The sequence below is a fragment of the Protobothrops mucrosquamatus genome, unplaced genomic scaffold (assembly GCF_001527695.2).
Source record: "Protobothrops mucrosquamatus isolate PMUCROS unplaced genomic scaffold, P.Mucros_1.0 scaffold515, whole genome shotgun sequence".
NCBI lineage: Eukaryota > Metazoa > Chordata > Lepidosauria > Squamata > Viperidae > Protobothrops > Protobothrops mucrosquamatus.
This window is the reverse complement of record NW_015386828.1, coordinates 836680-854855: the sequence shown is the minus strand read 5'-3', so window position 1 is coordinate 854855 and position 18176 is coordinate 836680. Positions and strand designations below refer to the sequence as shown.

The window sequence follows — 18176 nt, the reverse complement described above, 5'->3', positions numbered from 1 at the left end:
TTTGTTAAGTGAGTTTTGCCCATTTTACGACTTTTCTTGCCACAGTTGTTAAATGAATCACTGCAGTTGATAAGTTAGTAAACTGATTGCTAAATGAATCTGCCTTCCCCATTAACTGTGCTTGTCAGAAGGTCGCAAAAGGTGATCACATGATCCTGGGAAACAGCAAAGGTCATAACCAGTGGCCAAGCATCTGAATTTTGATCACGTGACCATGCTGCAAAGGTCATAACTATGAAAAAAGGGTCATAAGTCACATTTTTCAGTGCTATTGTAACTTTAAACGGTCACTAAATAAACTGTTGTAAGTCGAGCTACCTTTGGGACTCTATACCTTAGAAAAAAGACAATAAAGAATAGGCATGATCAAGGACACAGAGATAGAGAACAGGAAAAGGTTTCATACTTCCTTAAAAATGAGGAAATTCAGCCATCTGATGAAGTTAACTGGAAAGGACAAAAATGTTTTTTTTCATGCACTGTATAATTTACCTGTGAAATTCATAAGATAAAATGATAGCCATTAACTTGGCTTCTTTGAGAGGAGATTGGATAATTCCATGGAAAACAGATCTATCAAAGTCTATCATTCTTGGGAGTTAATTTTATCTCTAGGAGGACAATGGCAGGAGTAAGGTATATGTTCCTCTTTTGCTTAGGAGCACCCCAAAGTTTCAGGTTGGCCACTACAGGAAACAATAATCTGGCATTGCTGTTCTTATATTCTTGCCATTTTTTAAAAAAAAAAACCAGAGGACTAAAGAAAGCTTCTGCCAATTGACTTGCATTCCAAAGATTTAATTAGACTTCATTAGATATACCTGGCTTGCTGTAGAATCTTTCTTGATCACAGTTGTCTGAAGGAGCCAAATATGAATGTATGCACCTGCCTTATTTATACCATTCATAAACATTATTTGCTAAACTCATTCATTAGTGACTAGCTGTACCCAGCCACGCGTTGCTGTGGCTCAGTCTGGTTAAATGGAAAAGAAAGAAAAGAGAAAGTGCACGTTTGTGTCACAGGTGTGACATCTATATAATAGTAGGTATATAAAAACACGTGCGTATTCGAATGCAACGTTGTGTCAAAATTTCAAAGCAATCGGTGAAGAACTTTCGGAGATTTAAGATTTTGAACAAATGAACATTTACATTTTTATTTATATAGATTAGGAGAGATTAGGAGGGGCAAACAATCATTCCATATTGTGACTCAGGCCTTAGGAATTCTGATTCTTTATTATGTTTAAAATCAAGAACCTCTCATTAGCTAAGTCTATACATTTTTATGTATCACAGGGCTACAATGAAATAAAAACAGTGTTTCTGGATCATATAATAATTAGAATGAAATTTGCTGATTGGGTGGAATAACCAGTATTGTGCAGATGTCACATAAAAGGATTTGCATTCCTAGACATAGAAGAGCTTAATCCAGATGCTGTTTTGCCTAGCTGATTTCTGGTTCATTTCATGTGTGATATCTGTCTAGTTTATTTACTCATTTTATAAACAATAAGCTTTTTATGCTATCTTAAGACATATGTGGAGGGGTACTTAAATTATTCTTGCTGTCCCCACAAGATTATCCACAAAACATATTGACTGTGCCTGTAAACAATTTATATGTTTATGGACTATGAGACTCTACATTTTGCTTGGAACTGGATTTACACCCACAGGATCAATAGAATTGCTCAGGCACAGCCAACAGGCAGAAATTGGGTGAAGTGGCATGTTGAAAGGGTTTATTTGGACTGCTGTGAAATCCTTGCCTTCCTTCATATGGAAGAGTTTGATATAGATGACGCAGCTTCCTTTGTATGAGAAGTCCAATTTAACTTTAATGCACAAAAAAAAACAAGTACTAGGATTACGTTTTGAACTTATAGTAGTGATGAATATTCACTTACAAGTAAATTTCTTATATTAGGATAAAGGTTGGCATTAATGAAAAAGTAATACATTTACAGTGTATTTTTTTTACTTTGTGGTTTAGAGATGAAGTGGTTGGCAAAGGAAGAATACTTCACAACCCTAGAAAAGTATGATTCAATTATACTAACTGCAAACTGTATATAACTTTCTGATTTTCGTGATTCAGAGTTCTCTGAAGATCAGCATTGTTCTGGCTTGAGATTCCTTTCATTAAAAATAGCTATTCTTTTTTTTTTTTGTTACTCTTAAACCTGAGCCTGTAGTCACATCTAATGAAAGATGAGTTCCCTCTTGTGGTTAATTCTTGCCATTGTTTTTCATTTAAAAACTAAAAAAAATGAAATCAAGGGTAGGAAGAACTTAGCCTGCATGTCATTTTTATTGAATGTGCTTTTTTTTTTTTAGATTAGTTGATTATGTTTAGAGATAAATAATTTCATTGGTTTTCTTTATGCAGCCTTTCTGGTTGTCCACGAGCAAAGAAAAGTGGGATTAGAATAGTACAAAGTAAAGAAGACAAGGAAGATCAAGAGCCAATTAGGTAAGTTTGGACCGCTATATATGATTTAATCAACTATGTTGGTTTTCTTCTTATAGTTGAATGATAATATCCTCCCATACATGTGTATAAATTTTGGTTAAAACTAGTCGTTTTTAAGCTTATGTATCTATATAATTAGGGTTATCTTGATCAATTTCTTATCAGATAACTATACCAAATAATAAATAAGAGAAGAAGTAGATTACCCAGTAACTTGTTTTGTAAAGAAATGTAATCTACTAGAATATTATCCATTAACACGATGTATTCACATATTTTTCATGCCTGGTCATGAGAAGGAATTTGAATTGGACTAAAGCCATTTTCTTTTTATGTACAAACGTTTGCATATCATTTGTTGTCAGCCCCATCACCACATACACATAGTATATTTATTTGTTCAGGAAGGGTTTTTATAAAGCAGCAATTACAAAAGAACCATTAAAAATACAGTGGGAAAGAGAAATACTGAAAATAGGATGATGCTTCTTGTTTTGGTTTTTAGTAGAGTTTTTAGGTGACAGAATACTGAAAATTACAATTACATCAATACTGTAATTTTCAGAACAATCCTAATTGTTAGGGCAATGCTTTGATTCAGAATGAATCCTGAATGTGAGGCAGAATAAAGTGATTTGGGGTATCTTTTTACTTACCAGAAACAAGACATCTTACTATACAAATTATTCTAAAGAACATTGCATGAACTTCAATTTGAAGTTCAAGAACTCATCCTGGAAAAAGCACACAGGATGCCATGTGTGCACACAGGAAAAAATAATGGGGGAACAATAAAATAGACCTTGATGACTGGGTTCAACATTCTACCTTCAAATCAGTGCATTTGATGACGGATTATCTAGCTGAACTGTTTGGAGGGCCAAAAGGGGAATAAATGTGTATATCTACACAGTCATTGCTATCCAATTTCATTGTAGTTCAGACATGCTTTTTTAGAATTCCTCATCTGTTCCCATTTTTCCTTGAACCTCATTCAGTCAACTTGTTTGTTCTATATCTTTCATTTCTTTTCTCTTATATCAACATAGATGCAAAATTTGAGATAGGCAGCTATAAACATTTAAATACATATATACAATTTCTCCATTTAGTTAGTCCATCTCTCTCGATAGGTAATTTTTTGTGTTATATAAGTTTCTTTTTAATTGTACAAATAAATGTAATGCCTTGTTAGTTATGTCTCTTCTTGTGTCTTCTTTCAGTCCCTAAACAATGTTGTCCCACCATCCCATATTTAATAGGGAATGTCACCCCACTCCTTTTTTTAATTGTCTTATACTTTATTTCTGTTCTGCATCATTTATAATACACATGCTATGTGCTATGGGAAAAGTGGAAAAGTCATGTCTAACTCTTACTCCAAGAATAAGCTATGCTTATTTGCCCAGGTTAGGAGTCCAGAAGGCTGCAAAAACAGAAGTAGTGGTCCTGCCACCATTACATCCCTAGTCCAATAATGATTTCAACTAAAGGAAGAAAAGTTCTTCTATGGCAATAGAGAAAGAATTAGTGGTTAGTATTTGCAGAAAAAGAGGATTTTCTACATTGATGACTCTGTCATGGATTTTGGCCCCAAATCTAGTGTTGCACTTGGTTTTCCTAAAGGTTAACCTCTTACTACCCAACTTTCCCAATCTTTCTCAGTGAGCACCAGTCAATCACCATCCTACTGTAGTGCCACAGCTGATGTGTCTTATGTTTTTTCCACCTGGTATTCCTTTGAATTCATTTTTTGTTCTATTAAATTTTGCTTTATTTTGTCAAGGTCAGGAGCTAGGCTCTTCTCAGTAACTGCTCCCTCCTGTCTGGTTTGCTTATGCCCAGTCTATTTGGCTGCCATATTACATGTCAGTATCTCAGTGTCAGCCTACCTCCTCAGTGGAATATATTAGGAGTACATTCTTTTCAAGAGAAATTGCTTTTCATTGGTGCTTAACTTTACTTAAAATTTATCAGCATCTTTGTATGACTTCAGTGCAATAATACTGGCCAAGCAACAACAATATAATTAACTGTTTAATTTAATTGAAAGGGAAGGGTTTTTTTTTTCCTTAAAAGTTTCACTGAATTTCTTTGCCCCGTTTCTGCCTACATTTTCTAGTGCGTGTTACAGGTACTACTTGAAGGTTTTGACTTTCCTACTTCTGATGTGGGAATGCAAAACAATGAAATATTCTGAATCAATAAGTATAACCAGCAGCACTAAGTACCTAGAAAGTTATATCACAGTGCAATACGGGAATTGCTGCTGTCTATTTTCTTTCTATTTCTTAGCTGAGTACAATTGGGTAAGTTGAAAAAAAGGAACACAAAAATGGAACACAAATGCACTTCTTGAGTTATAAAAGAGAGAAGAATAACCGAAATGTGATGATGGTTCTTCAACCATATGGGCATTTAGGTGGATAATGCTTTCAGAATGGAAAGCTACTGCAGCAATGTTTTCTTCTCTTACTCAGCTTCCATTCATTTCATTCATTTCTACAGTACTGTAGTTTCATTTTTAGCACTGCTCCTATAAAAGGCACTCAGTAAAGAATAGATGGGAAGAACATGACATCCGAAACATTATTAACAATGCTCCACAGTCTCTGAGCACATGGTCACAGTACAATGCTATGACAAAATATCAGTTTAGTTTCTTCCTTCGTAATTTGCCCAGGGCTTTTCAGATATCAGCCACTGATTGGATAGTGCTGGAAGAATGATCAACAAATAAAGACAGAGATAAACAAGGCAAGGATAATTCTCATTCAGATTTTGCAGGCAATGGCTACTGGAATCTCCAAGGACATAGGAGAAGGGCTTTAAACAAGCAAAATATTAAAATAGAGGGTGTGATGTCAAAGCTAGTTCAAATTTTACTCAGAGTAAGGTTGACTATCTGACTTTGGAGATTCTTGCCATCTAAAGGAGTGGCCAGCAGATAATCAACAAAGAATTTTGGGGAAGCATGCCATCTCTCTCACTCTTCTTTGTTCTACAACCAATCTATGCCATCTCTTTATAGATACGTGGAGTTTATAGGTTTGCACAAATCATATGCTATTTGCTGGAAGCAACATGGTTGTTTTGCCAATGGGCCAGCCTAACTAGAGTCAATCTTCTACTAGTGGTTTGGCCCAATCACTTTCTCAGGCAAAGGATAGAAGGAAATACATGAATAGTAACAATGAGACTATATATTTCCCAAATAATTCTCTAAAGCTGAATATTTGTAGAGACAAACTAACTCAAATTGTCACTTTCTGTGCTGAGGGTACAGTCTCATAGTGGACTGAGTACTCCTTATACAAGCAATGAGCTATCCATATCAATGGAGTGCTGATTCTTAAATAATATATTTGTTGTCTGCTTATTTAGAAAAGCAGTTATAGACTTGACATTCCCTATTGAATACCCAAAAAAATAAAAATAAATCTACATTTGCTATAAGTGAAAAATCTGGATGCTATTACTAACAATTGTAGCATGCTTGTTTATTTTATTTTTTTTAATCAAATTTAGAAACCACCCATTTTCATCACAGAAGGACTCTTATGTTCACTGTCTATTTTTCAGAAAGGAGCAAATCTGCTTCTACTGTAACAGATCTTTCTTAGATTGGGAGTGCAACATTCTAGTATATGTACATTGCTAGTTTATTAAGGTTATTTCTTAATTCCATGAACATCTTTTACATTTGCGTTGCATTTCTTGGTTGGTGTTCTTATTGTTTTGTTTTGTTTTTAAGCCATAAAGCATGATTGTTCTTTTTTTTATGTGAGATTTATTTTGACTTTGTTGTAGAGGCTGCCAGGTATATGATGGCAAGACAGTAAAGTTAATTTCATCTATCTGCTATCCAGATGTCCAGTTCCTGGTTGTGATGGTCAGGGTCACATAACTGGGAAATATGCGTCTCATCGTAGTGCATCAGGGTGCCCTCTTGCTACTAAAAGGCAAAAGGATGGGTATCTGAATGGCTCCCAGTTTTCTTGGAAGTCAGTGAAGACGGAAGGAATGTCATGTCCAACTCCAGGATGTGATGGCTCTGGACACGTCAGTGGTAGCTTTCTTACACATAGGAGGTGAGTAATGGCACTATCTATCTATCTATCTATCTATCTATCTATCTATCTATCTATCTATCTATCTATCTATCTTTCCTTCCTTCCTTCCTTCCTTCCTTCCTTCCTTCCTTCCTTCCTTCCTTCCTTCCATCTATCCATCCATCCATCCATCCATCCATCATTTATCTATTGTTTATGGTATAAATCCTAATAGTTATAGTATGCATGCATTATAATAATTTTTAATAGCTGTTATTTTGTGAGGCATAGTTGATCAAGAGTTCTAGATAAGTTGATAAAAATTGCACAACTTCAAACCTGTGATTCTTTCAGGATATTTTATACTGAATCTATCATAATAATAATACCCTACCTCTGGTATTGCTTACATATAACAAATTGACAATAAAGTTCCATATTGTGAACTTTTCATCTGATACAGCTGTAGAGCACAGAAAACTCTAATGTGTATTAGATTCCATTCACTTCAACTGAGGGGCAGATTTATGAACAATTTGAATTAATGGGAGAAGATAGCTCATAGCATTATGAACATTATATAGCGATGCTGTAAAAAATTGCTGTAATCAATGCCTGAAATAAACTGCAGATATTTCTCTCAAAGGAAAAACAGTCATGGGAGCTCCTATATTCTTCCCCATTTTGAATTGAAAGACCTATCTCTCTCCTTTGGAAAGAATGAACAGAAGCAAGAGAATCTGCTTTGGGATGTGATTTTGTTCCCAATCTTTTCAAATGTATTCACTCAACAAAAGAATAGGATATTTAAGAATTCCTGTGTTTAAGAAGATGCTCTGAAGAGTTACTTTTGGTAAATCAGGCTTGGAAAATTATTCACATTTTCCTATTTTTTTTTAAAAAAAACAATATAAGTCTTTCCCAAGATAATCTGAAGTGAATGGGCAGCAGCTTGTCAATCGCTCTAAATCATAATGATTAGGATTTTGTTTTGCACTCTAAATTTTATAGAAAAGAAGCCTACCAAAATAAAATAAACAATAAACAATGTTTACAATATATGTTCCCATCATGCTATGTTCTTTCAGAATAAACAACAAAAAATTGCAGTAATAAGCAGGGAAAAAAATAAATTGGAGGTAAGGTAAAAGAAGAGGAACACTAAATAAATCTAGTTTATACCAGCACTATTCATTATACTTCTAAATATTTTCTATCCTTGCAAACCATACTTGATTCATCACATCAATACATCATTTCCTTTATTGCATTTTGTTCTCTAAATCACCATTTCTTGATTCAGCTTTAACTTTCTCAGTCTTCCCTTTCCTCTCTATTCAGTCATTCTTCCTTTGTATATTTCTTCTGCCATTTCAATCTTATTAATTCCCTATATTAACCAAACCACCTTAACATCCTTGTCTTGTACTGGTCATTCATTTTTGTACTCAATTTACATTCATGTAGTGCCTAAATTTTTGATCCTATCCCTTCTTTCTTTACCATACCCATATTTCTTAAGTAATCTACACTAACACTCACTAACACATCTCACTAGCACTAGCACATCTCACTAGCACTCACTAGCACTCACTAACACATCTCTAGATTTTAGTATTCTAGAACAGAGTTCCCCAATGTTTCTGGCTTTGCAAATTGGTGAGGGCGGAAGGGGAAGGTTGTGTGCGAGCAGCTGACAAGCGCGCACGTGCTCACGCAGTTTTATTTGCACAAGCAGCATGCACACGGGCCTGCCGCTCAAATAAATGGAGTGTGCGCGTGCAAGTGAGGATGCTCTCACATGCATGCTCACTGGCGTTTCTGCAGCACAGTTGTAATTCCCTCATGGCCCACTAGTGGGCCGCGACCCACAGGTGGGGGACCCCTATTCTAGAATCTCTAGAATAGTGTACTCCTTCCAGCATTCAGTTTCATCCAAAATAATTTCTTTACTTTTTATTCTTGATTCCATTCATTCTACTGAAGGCATCTTTTTAGCTGTTTTCACTCACCCACACATGCTATTTAATTTCCATTAAAAGTAATCTGCATTTACAGTCTTTTGCTGCTTTTATTCTTAATTATTTATCTTTTAATTACATTATTTGCTTTGTCATAATATACCTTTCTCTTATCTTCATTCTTTGCAGCATTTTTGTATGTGAGATTTTTTTTCTCATCCACAATCTCTTTCACTTCATTACAGCAAACATCTTTTTTCATATGTCCTATTAGTTGCAACTCCACATATTTCTGTGACAACCTATAACATAATTCTTAACTCTGTCCCAATATCCACCCTATTCTTCCCTTCAGCCACTTTCCAGACATTCAGTTTGGAGATTAATCTACTCTTGGCCCGGTGGTTAAGGCATCAGGCTAGTCCCACGTTGGGCAAAAAAATCTGTTGTGTGATTTTGGGCCAGTCACTCTCTCTCAGCCCAACCCGCCTAACAGGGTCATTGTTGTTGGGAAAATAGGAGGAGGAAAGTATATTAGGTATGTTCTCTGCCTTGAGTTATTTATAAAAATAATAGAGGGAGGAAATTAATTAATTAATTAATTAATTAATTAATTAATTAATTAATTAATTAATAAAATAATAAAATAATAAAATAATAAAATAAAATAAAATAAAATAAAATAAAATAAAATAAAATAAAATAAAATAATAAAATAAAATAATAAAATAAAATAAAATAAAATAAAATAATAAAATAATAAAATAAAATATAAAATAAAATAAAATAAAATATATGCCTTGTAGTTTTCTTTCCTGCAGTCAATCTACTTTCAGATTTGTTTCTTTCAGTTTTCTTCCATGTTCAATTTTAACCAAGATCCACCCTAAAATTACATAATAATGATAATGATGATGAGAGGGAGGAGGAGGGGGGGAGGGATTTTGGAGGTCTTCTAGTCCAACCCCCAACTCAGGCAGGAAACCCTATACCATTTCAGACAAATGGTTGTCCAATCTCTTCTTAAAGACTTCCAGTATTGAAGCATTCAAATAGTCCATCCCACATTCTGAACTTCTCATCGCATTTATATCATGATTAATTCTCTTAATCCTTCATCATAAACAATAAAATCGATCATGCTTTTAGATTCATATGTGCACAGATCTTTTTCTAAGCAAATAGACACAACAAATGATGTTCAATATTTACTGAACAATATGCTTTTGTTTACAAGTTAAAATGTAAATTTCTGTTCTATTAATCCAAAAATGCACTACACCTTTTCAGGACCAATCCAGTGTCTAAAGCAGTAGATAGTATGTCCTTGCATTTAAACCAATTAATTGACCTGATATAGTATTAAAGAAATGAAATCAAGTTATTATCAGTTGGGGAAAAATAAGTATAAATTATACACATCACTTCTTTGAGATAAGGATCAAGCTATTCATGTTCTTTGGAAATATATGCTTTAGAGATAGTTTCAATAAGCCTACTATTTATTAGTTTTATTTTTATGGAAAATATGTTCTAATTATAGTCGTCGCAAACTATATTTTCCCTTGATTGATCTTAGAAAAGCTAAGTAGGGTTGCAACTAATTGATGGTTCGGAGCCTACAGGGAGAATAAAGAGTAAAACAAAATATATAGTAAAAAAAAATACTTGTTTCCATGTCATTGCCAAAAAGACCAGAAGTTGAGGGTGATTTCATAAAGCCTTCATGTTTTCATCTTTATTTAGACTAGGTTTATCTCATCTCAGAATGTTGATCCTGGCTACTGTCATAGCATTTCACTGCTTGAAAATAAGTCATTTTTTCCCATAACAGTAACTGTTATTCTAAGTACCAGGTACATTTTAATGACAAAATTATATTAATATCAATCTTTCAATTGTAATATTTCACTTTCTGTATCCTAGAATACCTGAAAGTTAATTCACTAGCAACAAACTTCCATGTAGTGAAGAGCATAAAAATAGTGTGTCAGATGTTATATGGCAATATATTAATGTCTCTGAACACAACTAAATATTTTTTGTAGCTGCTATGTTTTCCCAGTTAATGTTAATATTACAGTGAATGTATCTCTTGTTTGTATATGCAAATATGAACTATAGCATATTAAATATAAAAGATTGAACTTCTCTGAGAAGAATTCCTTTTCAAAAAGCAATATTTTATTAGTGGTAGTTGGGAGAGATTTTCTTCTAATGCTGTTTCCATGGTAGCTTTAGCCAACAGATTTACAATCAAAGGCCAATTAATAGTTCTTTCCTTGCTTATTGTCTACAGTCTATCAGGATGCCCCAGAGCTACATCAGCAATGAAGAGAGCAAAGCTGTCGGGAGAACAAATGCTTACAATAAAGCAGCGGGCTAGTAATGGTAAATAGTAAATGCTTCTGAAATTAAATGACATTGAAACCTTATTTCATGATGATGAGATTAATTTACTCATTATGATATTATAGAGTCCTTTTAACACAGTTTTTGAATCCTTCTCAAGAAGTTATCAGAATGCAGTATATGAATCTGCTGTTGCTGTGACAAGTTCATCCGCACACTACTCCGTGATCCTCTTCTGGTCTGGACTGAAGTAGTAAAGCAAACTCTCAACTGAAGACTGTTCTGGCCACATTTTCTTCAGAAGCAAATCTTACTGGGTTCAAGAAATTGTATAAAAAGGCACCTGTATTTCATTCTAACTTCTTTAGGCTAACAAGAGGCATTAATTTCATCTCTATCTAGTTTGGCAGTTTATTTAATTGACTTAGCCATTTTATTTAGCAATTGGCTTAGTAATTTACTATTTATATTTTTTTTCCTGAGAGCCACTTTGAGGTAATTTTTATCCCGAAATATTTAGAAGACAGCTAAAACAACTCGATAACTTTAACATACTGTATGTTCAAATTTGTTAAAGGAAAATATTTTTGAATAGTTACAATAATACATCAATAAGAAGATTATTCTTATTTCAATTTTCAAAAAAAGAAATTTCTAAAAGGTATAGAAGAAATCATTTCCATTAAAAACCAAGGACTATTCGATTTTTATTTTTCCACTGGTTTCCCTGGTTACAGAAATGGTTGCAGCTGTCTCCCAGGACTCCTTTCTCAGTTGGATTTCATGTGCAATCATAGGGTGAAAGCCCTAGTTGCTTCCATAAAGAAATACAGTCTGTCATGAATTTGCCAGATTCATATAGAATAATATTTCCATATTCCTGCACTGCTTAGACTCCATGTGGGATCAGAATTTATTGGAGTCTAGTAGCATGAATAAAAATAAAATAATCCTTAAGTATAATGCTTAGAGTTTGCTCTAAGTATCAACTCTTCCGGTAGAACTATTGTTATTCATACCTGAGTATAGAAAAACCTCACTTTTATTTAAACTACTTTTTCAAAAAAGAGAGGAAAATACAAGAGGATGAATGAGAGAAAAATGTAGAATTCCCTTATTTCTTAAATTCACTGAACAAACCATAGGCTTTGTGAAAAACAGACACCATAGCAGTCTGCGAAGACCCTTAACTAAGGTGACCAACTTTTTTACAATGAAAAGGAGGACACAAATAAATTGAAGAAAAAAATATCGTAAATAAAAGAAACATTTTATTCATTGCAAGAATAATACAGACAACTTGCATGTGCAAAGTTTGCCAGCTGGGTGTTTTGGCGCGCTCAGCAGCAATTCCTATTGGCTTTCGAAAGCCAATAGCGGGAGTAGCACAGCTCATGCAAAAGTTGGAAAAAAAACCCCCATCAAAAAAAGGTGCCAGAACACCGTTCTGAGTGTTCTATGAGGCAAAAAAAAGCCCTGCAGTTTAGTCTTCAAATATCGAAAAGGAGGACATGTAGGAGGACATTTTTCAAGGGAGGACAGAACTTACAAAAGGAGGACTGTCCTCCCTAAAGGAGGACGGTTGGTCACCTTACCTTAACCTTACCCTAAACATCTCATAGGTGCAAGGAGATCATACAGTCACCAACACCCGCAGAGTGCAATTGTCCCGCAACTTTCTCAGTATTCTATGACATTCCAGGTGGCATGGTTTCCTTCTGCCTTAATCTATTTTATTTCCATGTAAAAAGAAGAGATGAAATAGCTACATGGTCTATTTTAGTGCTACTATAAGCTGTCAATCAACAGTTGTTTAATGAACATTTATAACTTCTAACTTTGATTTTCTCCTTCTGCTTAAACAGGAATAGAAAACGATGAAGAGATTAAACAGTTAGATGAAGAAATAAAAGAACTAAATGAATCCAACTCCCAGATGGAAGCTGATATGATTAAACTTCGAACTCAGGTAACAATTGTACAAAGCCTTAAATTTAGTGTGTTTCCCAAAAAGACAGACAGATGTGTGCGCACAGACATACACCAGACACCCAAACATACCTCACACACCAGACACACACATAAATGGGATGGTCCTGTAGAAAAGATGCAACTTTTTGCAAATTTCTCCTTGCCCTGTAGCCCCCTGAAAAGCTTTCCAGATTGGGAGGATGCCTCTAAACTTACTTGTCACTTCTCACTCTTCCTTCAGTGGGAGCATGGCTGGGTTTCATGACTGGAGTGCATTAGAAGTAGTCTGGATACAAGCTAATATTATTGAGCTAAAAGAATTATTCGCTTTTAAAATGTCAAGTTTTACATTGTGCAATCATATGTTCTTTTAGATTACCACGATGGAAAGCAACCTGAAGACAATAGAAGAAGAAAACAAAGTAATTGAACAACAAAATGAGTCTCTCCTTCATGAATTGGCCAATTTGAGCCAATCTTTAATTCATAGTCTAGCTAATATCCAGCTACCGCATATGGTAAGTGATTGAAGGCTCAAATAAGGAATTAGGCAGTCTTCTTCACCTCATACAGTAGATGTCTTTTTGTTTTTATGTTTATGACTCCTCAAGCAGACGGAGGTTTGCGATATCATCCCTGAAACCATAAAGATAAATTTAACTGCTTAAAAAGAAATGGTGGGCCAAATCCGATGTCTCCTGTAAAATTAAGTAAGCTTTAAACTAGGCCTTTTAAAATGTATTAAGAAAATATGTCAATGTGCTGTGATAGTTTATTTTGCATACTGTATATGAATATACAAAAAAAGCAATTAGAAGTTGTACATGAACTACTATTTAATATCTCGTAGGAACCAATCAATGAACAAAATTTTGATGCTTACGTGACCACTTTGACGGACATGTATACAAATCAAGATCGTTATCAGAGTCCAGAAAATAAAGCCCTACTGGAAAATATAAAGCAGGCTGTGAGAGGAATTCAGGTGTGAACAGCTGCTATAGTGGTGAAAAAATCTTACCTTTAAAAAAAAAAAGATGCCTCTTGTTTTTTGCTGCTGTAATTTACCAGAAAGTGTTATATATTTCTTTCTGTTTAAAACAGTGTTATGCTCACAAGACTTCATAATAATTTTATGTCTTGCTTTGAAAATAGTAATTGCAGAATAGTTTTTTTGAATACATTCACATTTTGTACGTTTTCATATAAGCTGACATAGTGTGATATGCCATGTAATGTTTATAGCTGCTAATGTATGCACATTTTTGGGGTAAATATATTTCTGAAGAGGTAAGCTGATCAAAATAAAGAGTGTAAATTCTTTTTAATGCTTTAGTGATTAAATGTTTTAGTATTTTGAACTGAAATGGACAAAAAAGAAAAAAAAAGGGGGGGGAAATGCTTTGAATGACAATGTTGCAGTCTCCAGCCACTTTTTAAACATTCTCATTTGTCCCATTGCTGGAAGATTTTATGGGATTTAAGAAATACATTTTGTGTGCATATTGTTTCATAGCAAGAATTGGTTGCAAAAATGCTTTATTTTTTAACAATGCCTGAAAATATTGTGTGACTTTTGTTTTCAGAGGATGGTATGTGGTGGGGCAATAAAAATGGGGGGGGGGGGTTAAAATTAAAAGAACGGGCATGAATTAGATGTGAAATGTAAAAGGAGCAATTTATTGTAAGACAACATCAAGCCATGGAAATTTGACAGAAGATTCAAAGCAGCTTAAACAGCACTTTTTAATTAACTTCTAAGCATTACTTGGTATGAATATGGGAACTTCCACAATAACAGGAACTCTGATCAGAGGTGGACGACAGGAAGATTTCGACTTTACTTTTCAAATTCACTTTGGAGTCAACATCCTTTATCTCTCGAGAACTCTTAAGAGTGTCCATCTGAGTTATCTGTTAAAGCAATGTAGTTCATCATTTCATAACTTCACTCTTTCCTTTTTCAGGCAAAACACAATTGTTTAAAAGACAGATTGCCTGTAAAAAAGAAAAGGTTTTCACTTGGGAACTAACTCCCAAACATTGTCATTACAGCAGTTGCTGACCAGGATTCATTGCTACTTTACCTAGGAAATGGAATGCAGTTCAGCGAATCTTGATTGTTTCACTTTCTTCCCTTTTTACTGTTTACGTTCTGCTTTTTGGTTGGAGTACAATCATTCATAATTGTAGCATTTCCATATGCTATCTATTTGTTCTACTGTTACCTATTGCAAAAAAAAATGAATGCAATCAAAAAAAATTAATGTAACTAAATATACTTTGGCACTTTTTTGCTTTAAATTGCATCATTTCAAGCTAAAAACGTATTGTACTTTTTAAATTTGATTGTTATTTCTTCAAAATAACTGCACTAAATGTATGCATAAGACCACTTTTCTTGAGACATTTTTGTTTATCATTTAATAGTAGTAATTCAGATGGTGTGTTGTGTTTGTCGGATGTTGAATTAATTTCAATTTGATAGCATATCTTTTCCTTCCATGTCTTGATGTTATGCAGAAAAGTACAAGAGTACTTTAAAAAATTTTGTTATGAAAAAAGATGGGTTTTGTAAAAAAAATAATAATAATAAAATAAAATATTTTTAGCAGAACAGGACTTACAGGGTCATTGTCCCCACAATGTGCCAGTTGACTATTTGCACTTACCTTGCCCTATATATCCATACGGAGGTGTGCAATTTCTTGTGTCATTAGCTTTGTGACACTAAATTTGAACAAATTAGAGTGGAAGCCAGTGTGGCTAATCCAATATTATTGCTAAGGGGAGACTACAGGGATCTCACAACAAATATTCTGATACAATACTCAACCTCGGTATATATATATGTATAAATATATGTATATCCCAGCGGCACTTTATACTATACACTGTACAAAAAGCTTACAGTTTTCCACGAGGACTTTAATAACTAGCTGGGAGAAGATGATGTAATTACTTTGGGGCTCTGCAGTATCTTCTCTGTACAGTGCCCTCCTTTCTGTTGTGCTATTAGTTGTAGCTGCCACGCTCAGAATTGCCTTTTTGAGAGCTGAAGCAAGGTGCTTGAGATTCACCTCTTGCCATATCTATTGTCCTTTGGCCCTGGCCTCCTTGGAGGGCTCTCATTGTTCATAATGGCATATGCATTTTTCCACTGCATTGTGTCTGCAGCTTCTTTGCCAATATAGTAATGCTTTCCGTAGAGTAATAGATAGTATCAGTTTTGGATTCTTATTGTTATCACCTATGTACAATGGAAAAGGGATTTTAAGCACAAATCCGCGCTCCTCATCTAATGTTGGTACATAATATCAAATCAAAAGTTATCTGTGACTATTATATAGGGATCACAAAAGTGTCACATATTAGAATGCTGACATTTCATCTGAAATTATTGTGAGTCATCAGAGTTTATTTATTCTAACTTATTGTTCAATTTCATTTCTAAGTTTAATTTAAGTGATCATTTATTAAGACAGAATTTTGTATAAACTACTTATTGTGCTCTCTGTGGAACTGAGGTTTGATTTATTTTTGTACTACACGGCATGGGTTTGTTGACATTTTAATTTTGCTATAAATGTGTGAAATCACAAGTTGCTGTGATAACTTCATTTTTAAATTGTGAAATTTGTACAAATTTTGTCATGCTGGATGTGAACACATCTTACTCTAAATAAATAAATAAAATGTGTTGCCACATTTGTAGCACAGCTGTTCTCTGGTTAATTGTTACCTTTCATATAGTCCCCATAAGATAGTAGTCTACATGCCATGGCCCCTTTTTTCATTTTCATCACTGAAATGATTTTATTTTTTATTGTTTAATCAAATTCATCTTAAGCATAACTGTTTTTTTAAAAGGCCATTAAAAACCATCCTTTTATTCCAGTGGTATCAAACGCAATTTCATTGAGGGCCGCATCAGCATTGCGGTTGCTGGGTGGGTGTGGCCAGGGTGGGTGCGGCCTACTGGGTGGGTGTGGATGGAGTGGGTGTGACCTACTGGGTGGGTGTGGCCAGCTCTACATCGTTTGCGTCAAGGGTGCCTGTGGGGGCCTGGGCAGGAGTGGGACAAATCTGAGGGTCTCTGGCAGAAGGGGGTGGGACCAGGACAAGTGCCAAGTCATGGTCCACTGGAGGAGCCTCACTGTTCCTCTCAGGCCATGGGGGGGCTGGATGGTGGTGCGGGCTGCCTGGAGCCCTGGACAGCAGAGGTCAAACACCCAGCCTGGCCCTCGAGCACCCGCGGCACCAAGCCCAGCCCCACTTCCCCAAGGGGGCGCCCAGCTGCATTTACCTCCTCAAAGCTGCTGCTGCTGTGCTTGCTCTCCTTAGCCAGGTTGTTCATATGGGTATGAGGGCAAAGTCAGAGGGAGGCCCATTCCCTCTCCATGGGAGGAGACCCGGCTTTGTGTCCAAAGCTTCCTTAGCAATAGGATGGGAGACCCCCAGGATAGGCCAGGAGGAGGGGGCAAGGGGATGGTGAAAGGGCAGGAGGGCAGGACTAAGGCAGAACTTTCCTCAGACCCTCCCTCTCCTTTCCTCCTTTCCTTCCTAAGTACAGAGTGGTGGGAAAATATTTGAGATGAGGGAAGGAGAAAAACAGGCAAGAAATGCAGCTGGGGAGGTGTCACCCTTTGTGAGGAATGAAGAAATGCACCATCGCCTGGAAGTGGCCAGCACACGGCCCTCATCTACTTCACATATCTGGCTTGATGAGCTCTGGGGGAGGGGATGTCATGAGCAGTGTGAGTCAATGTTACCTGCGCAATGCCGCCCAGCCCCCAGCCTGCCTGGTTTCGGCAGGCAGCGGGGCGCTCTCACAGTGCCGAGAGGCTGAGCCAGGCGAGCAAATTGAAAAGAAGCGCAATGCTGCCCAACCCCCAACCTGCCCGGTTTCGGCAGGCAGTGGGGCACTCTCCTCCCAGCACCAAGAGGTTGAGCCGGGCGGTGCGAAGCTTGGCAGCTTTGCACCTTGCTGCCTGCTGAAACTGGACAGGCTGGGGGCTAGGCAGCATTGCACTTCTCATTAGATTCGCGCCACCTGGCTCAGCCTCTCGGCGCTGTGAGGAGAGCGCCCTGCTGCCTGCTGAAACCCCTCCCCCAGAGCCCATCAAGCCAGATATGTGAAGTAGGCCAGGACCATCTGCTGACCACTTCAAAGCGATGGTGCATTTCTTCATTCCTCACAAAGGGTGACACCTCCCCAGCATGCACCCAGGGGACGGGGCCGACGCGGCAGGGACTGGTTCCTCGCTGTTTCCAGACGGCCTTGTGGAGCTAAGACTGAATGCATTTCAGCGTAGATGGCCATCACAAAATTGTACATTGGCTCCCGGCTGGCCTGGG

The 18176-nt window shown here is 36.1% G+C and overlaps 1 protein-coding gene across 3 annotated transcripts in view; it reads left to right on the top strand.

Moving 5' to 3' along the window:
• MYT1L (myelin transcription factor 1 like) overlaps positions 1 to 13809 on the top strand; it is a 112844-nt gene extending 99035 nt beyond the window's left edge. For 2 of the 3 annotated variants that reach the window (XM_015816872.1, XM_015816870.1), the window contains exons 15-20: positions 2399 to 2482; positions 6352 to 6573; positions 10795 to 10886; positions 12713 to 12816; positions 13193 to 13336; positions 13669 to 13809. In XM_015816872.1, coding sequence (XP_015672358.1) covers positions 2399 to 2482; positions 6352 to 6573; positions 10795 to 10886; positions 12713 to 12816; positions 13193 to 13336; positions 13669 to 13809 — 787 coding nt within the window. Of the gene's footprint in view, positions 1 to 2398; positions 2483 to 6351; positions 6574 to 10794; positions 10887 to 12712; positions 12826 to 13192; positions 13349 to 13668 lie in introns of those variants that run through there. The other variant, XM_029284313.1, reaches the window with a different exon arrangement.
• Positions 13810 to 18176: the final 4367 nt, after the last annotated feature.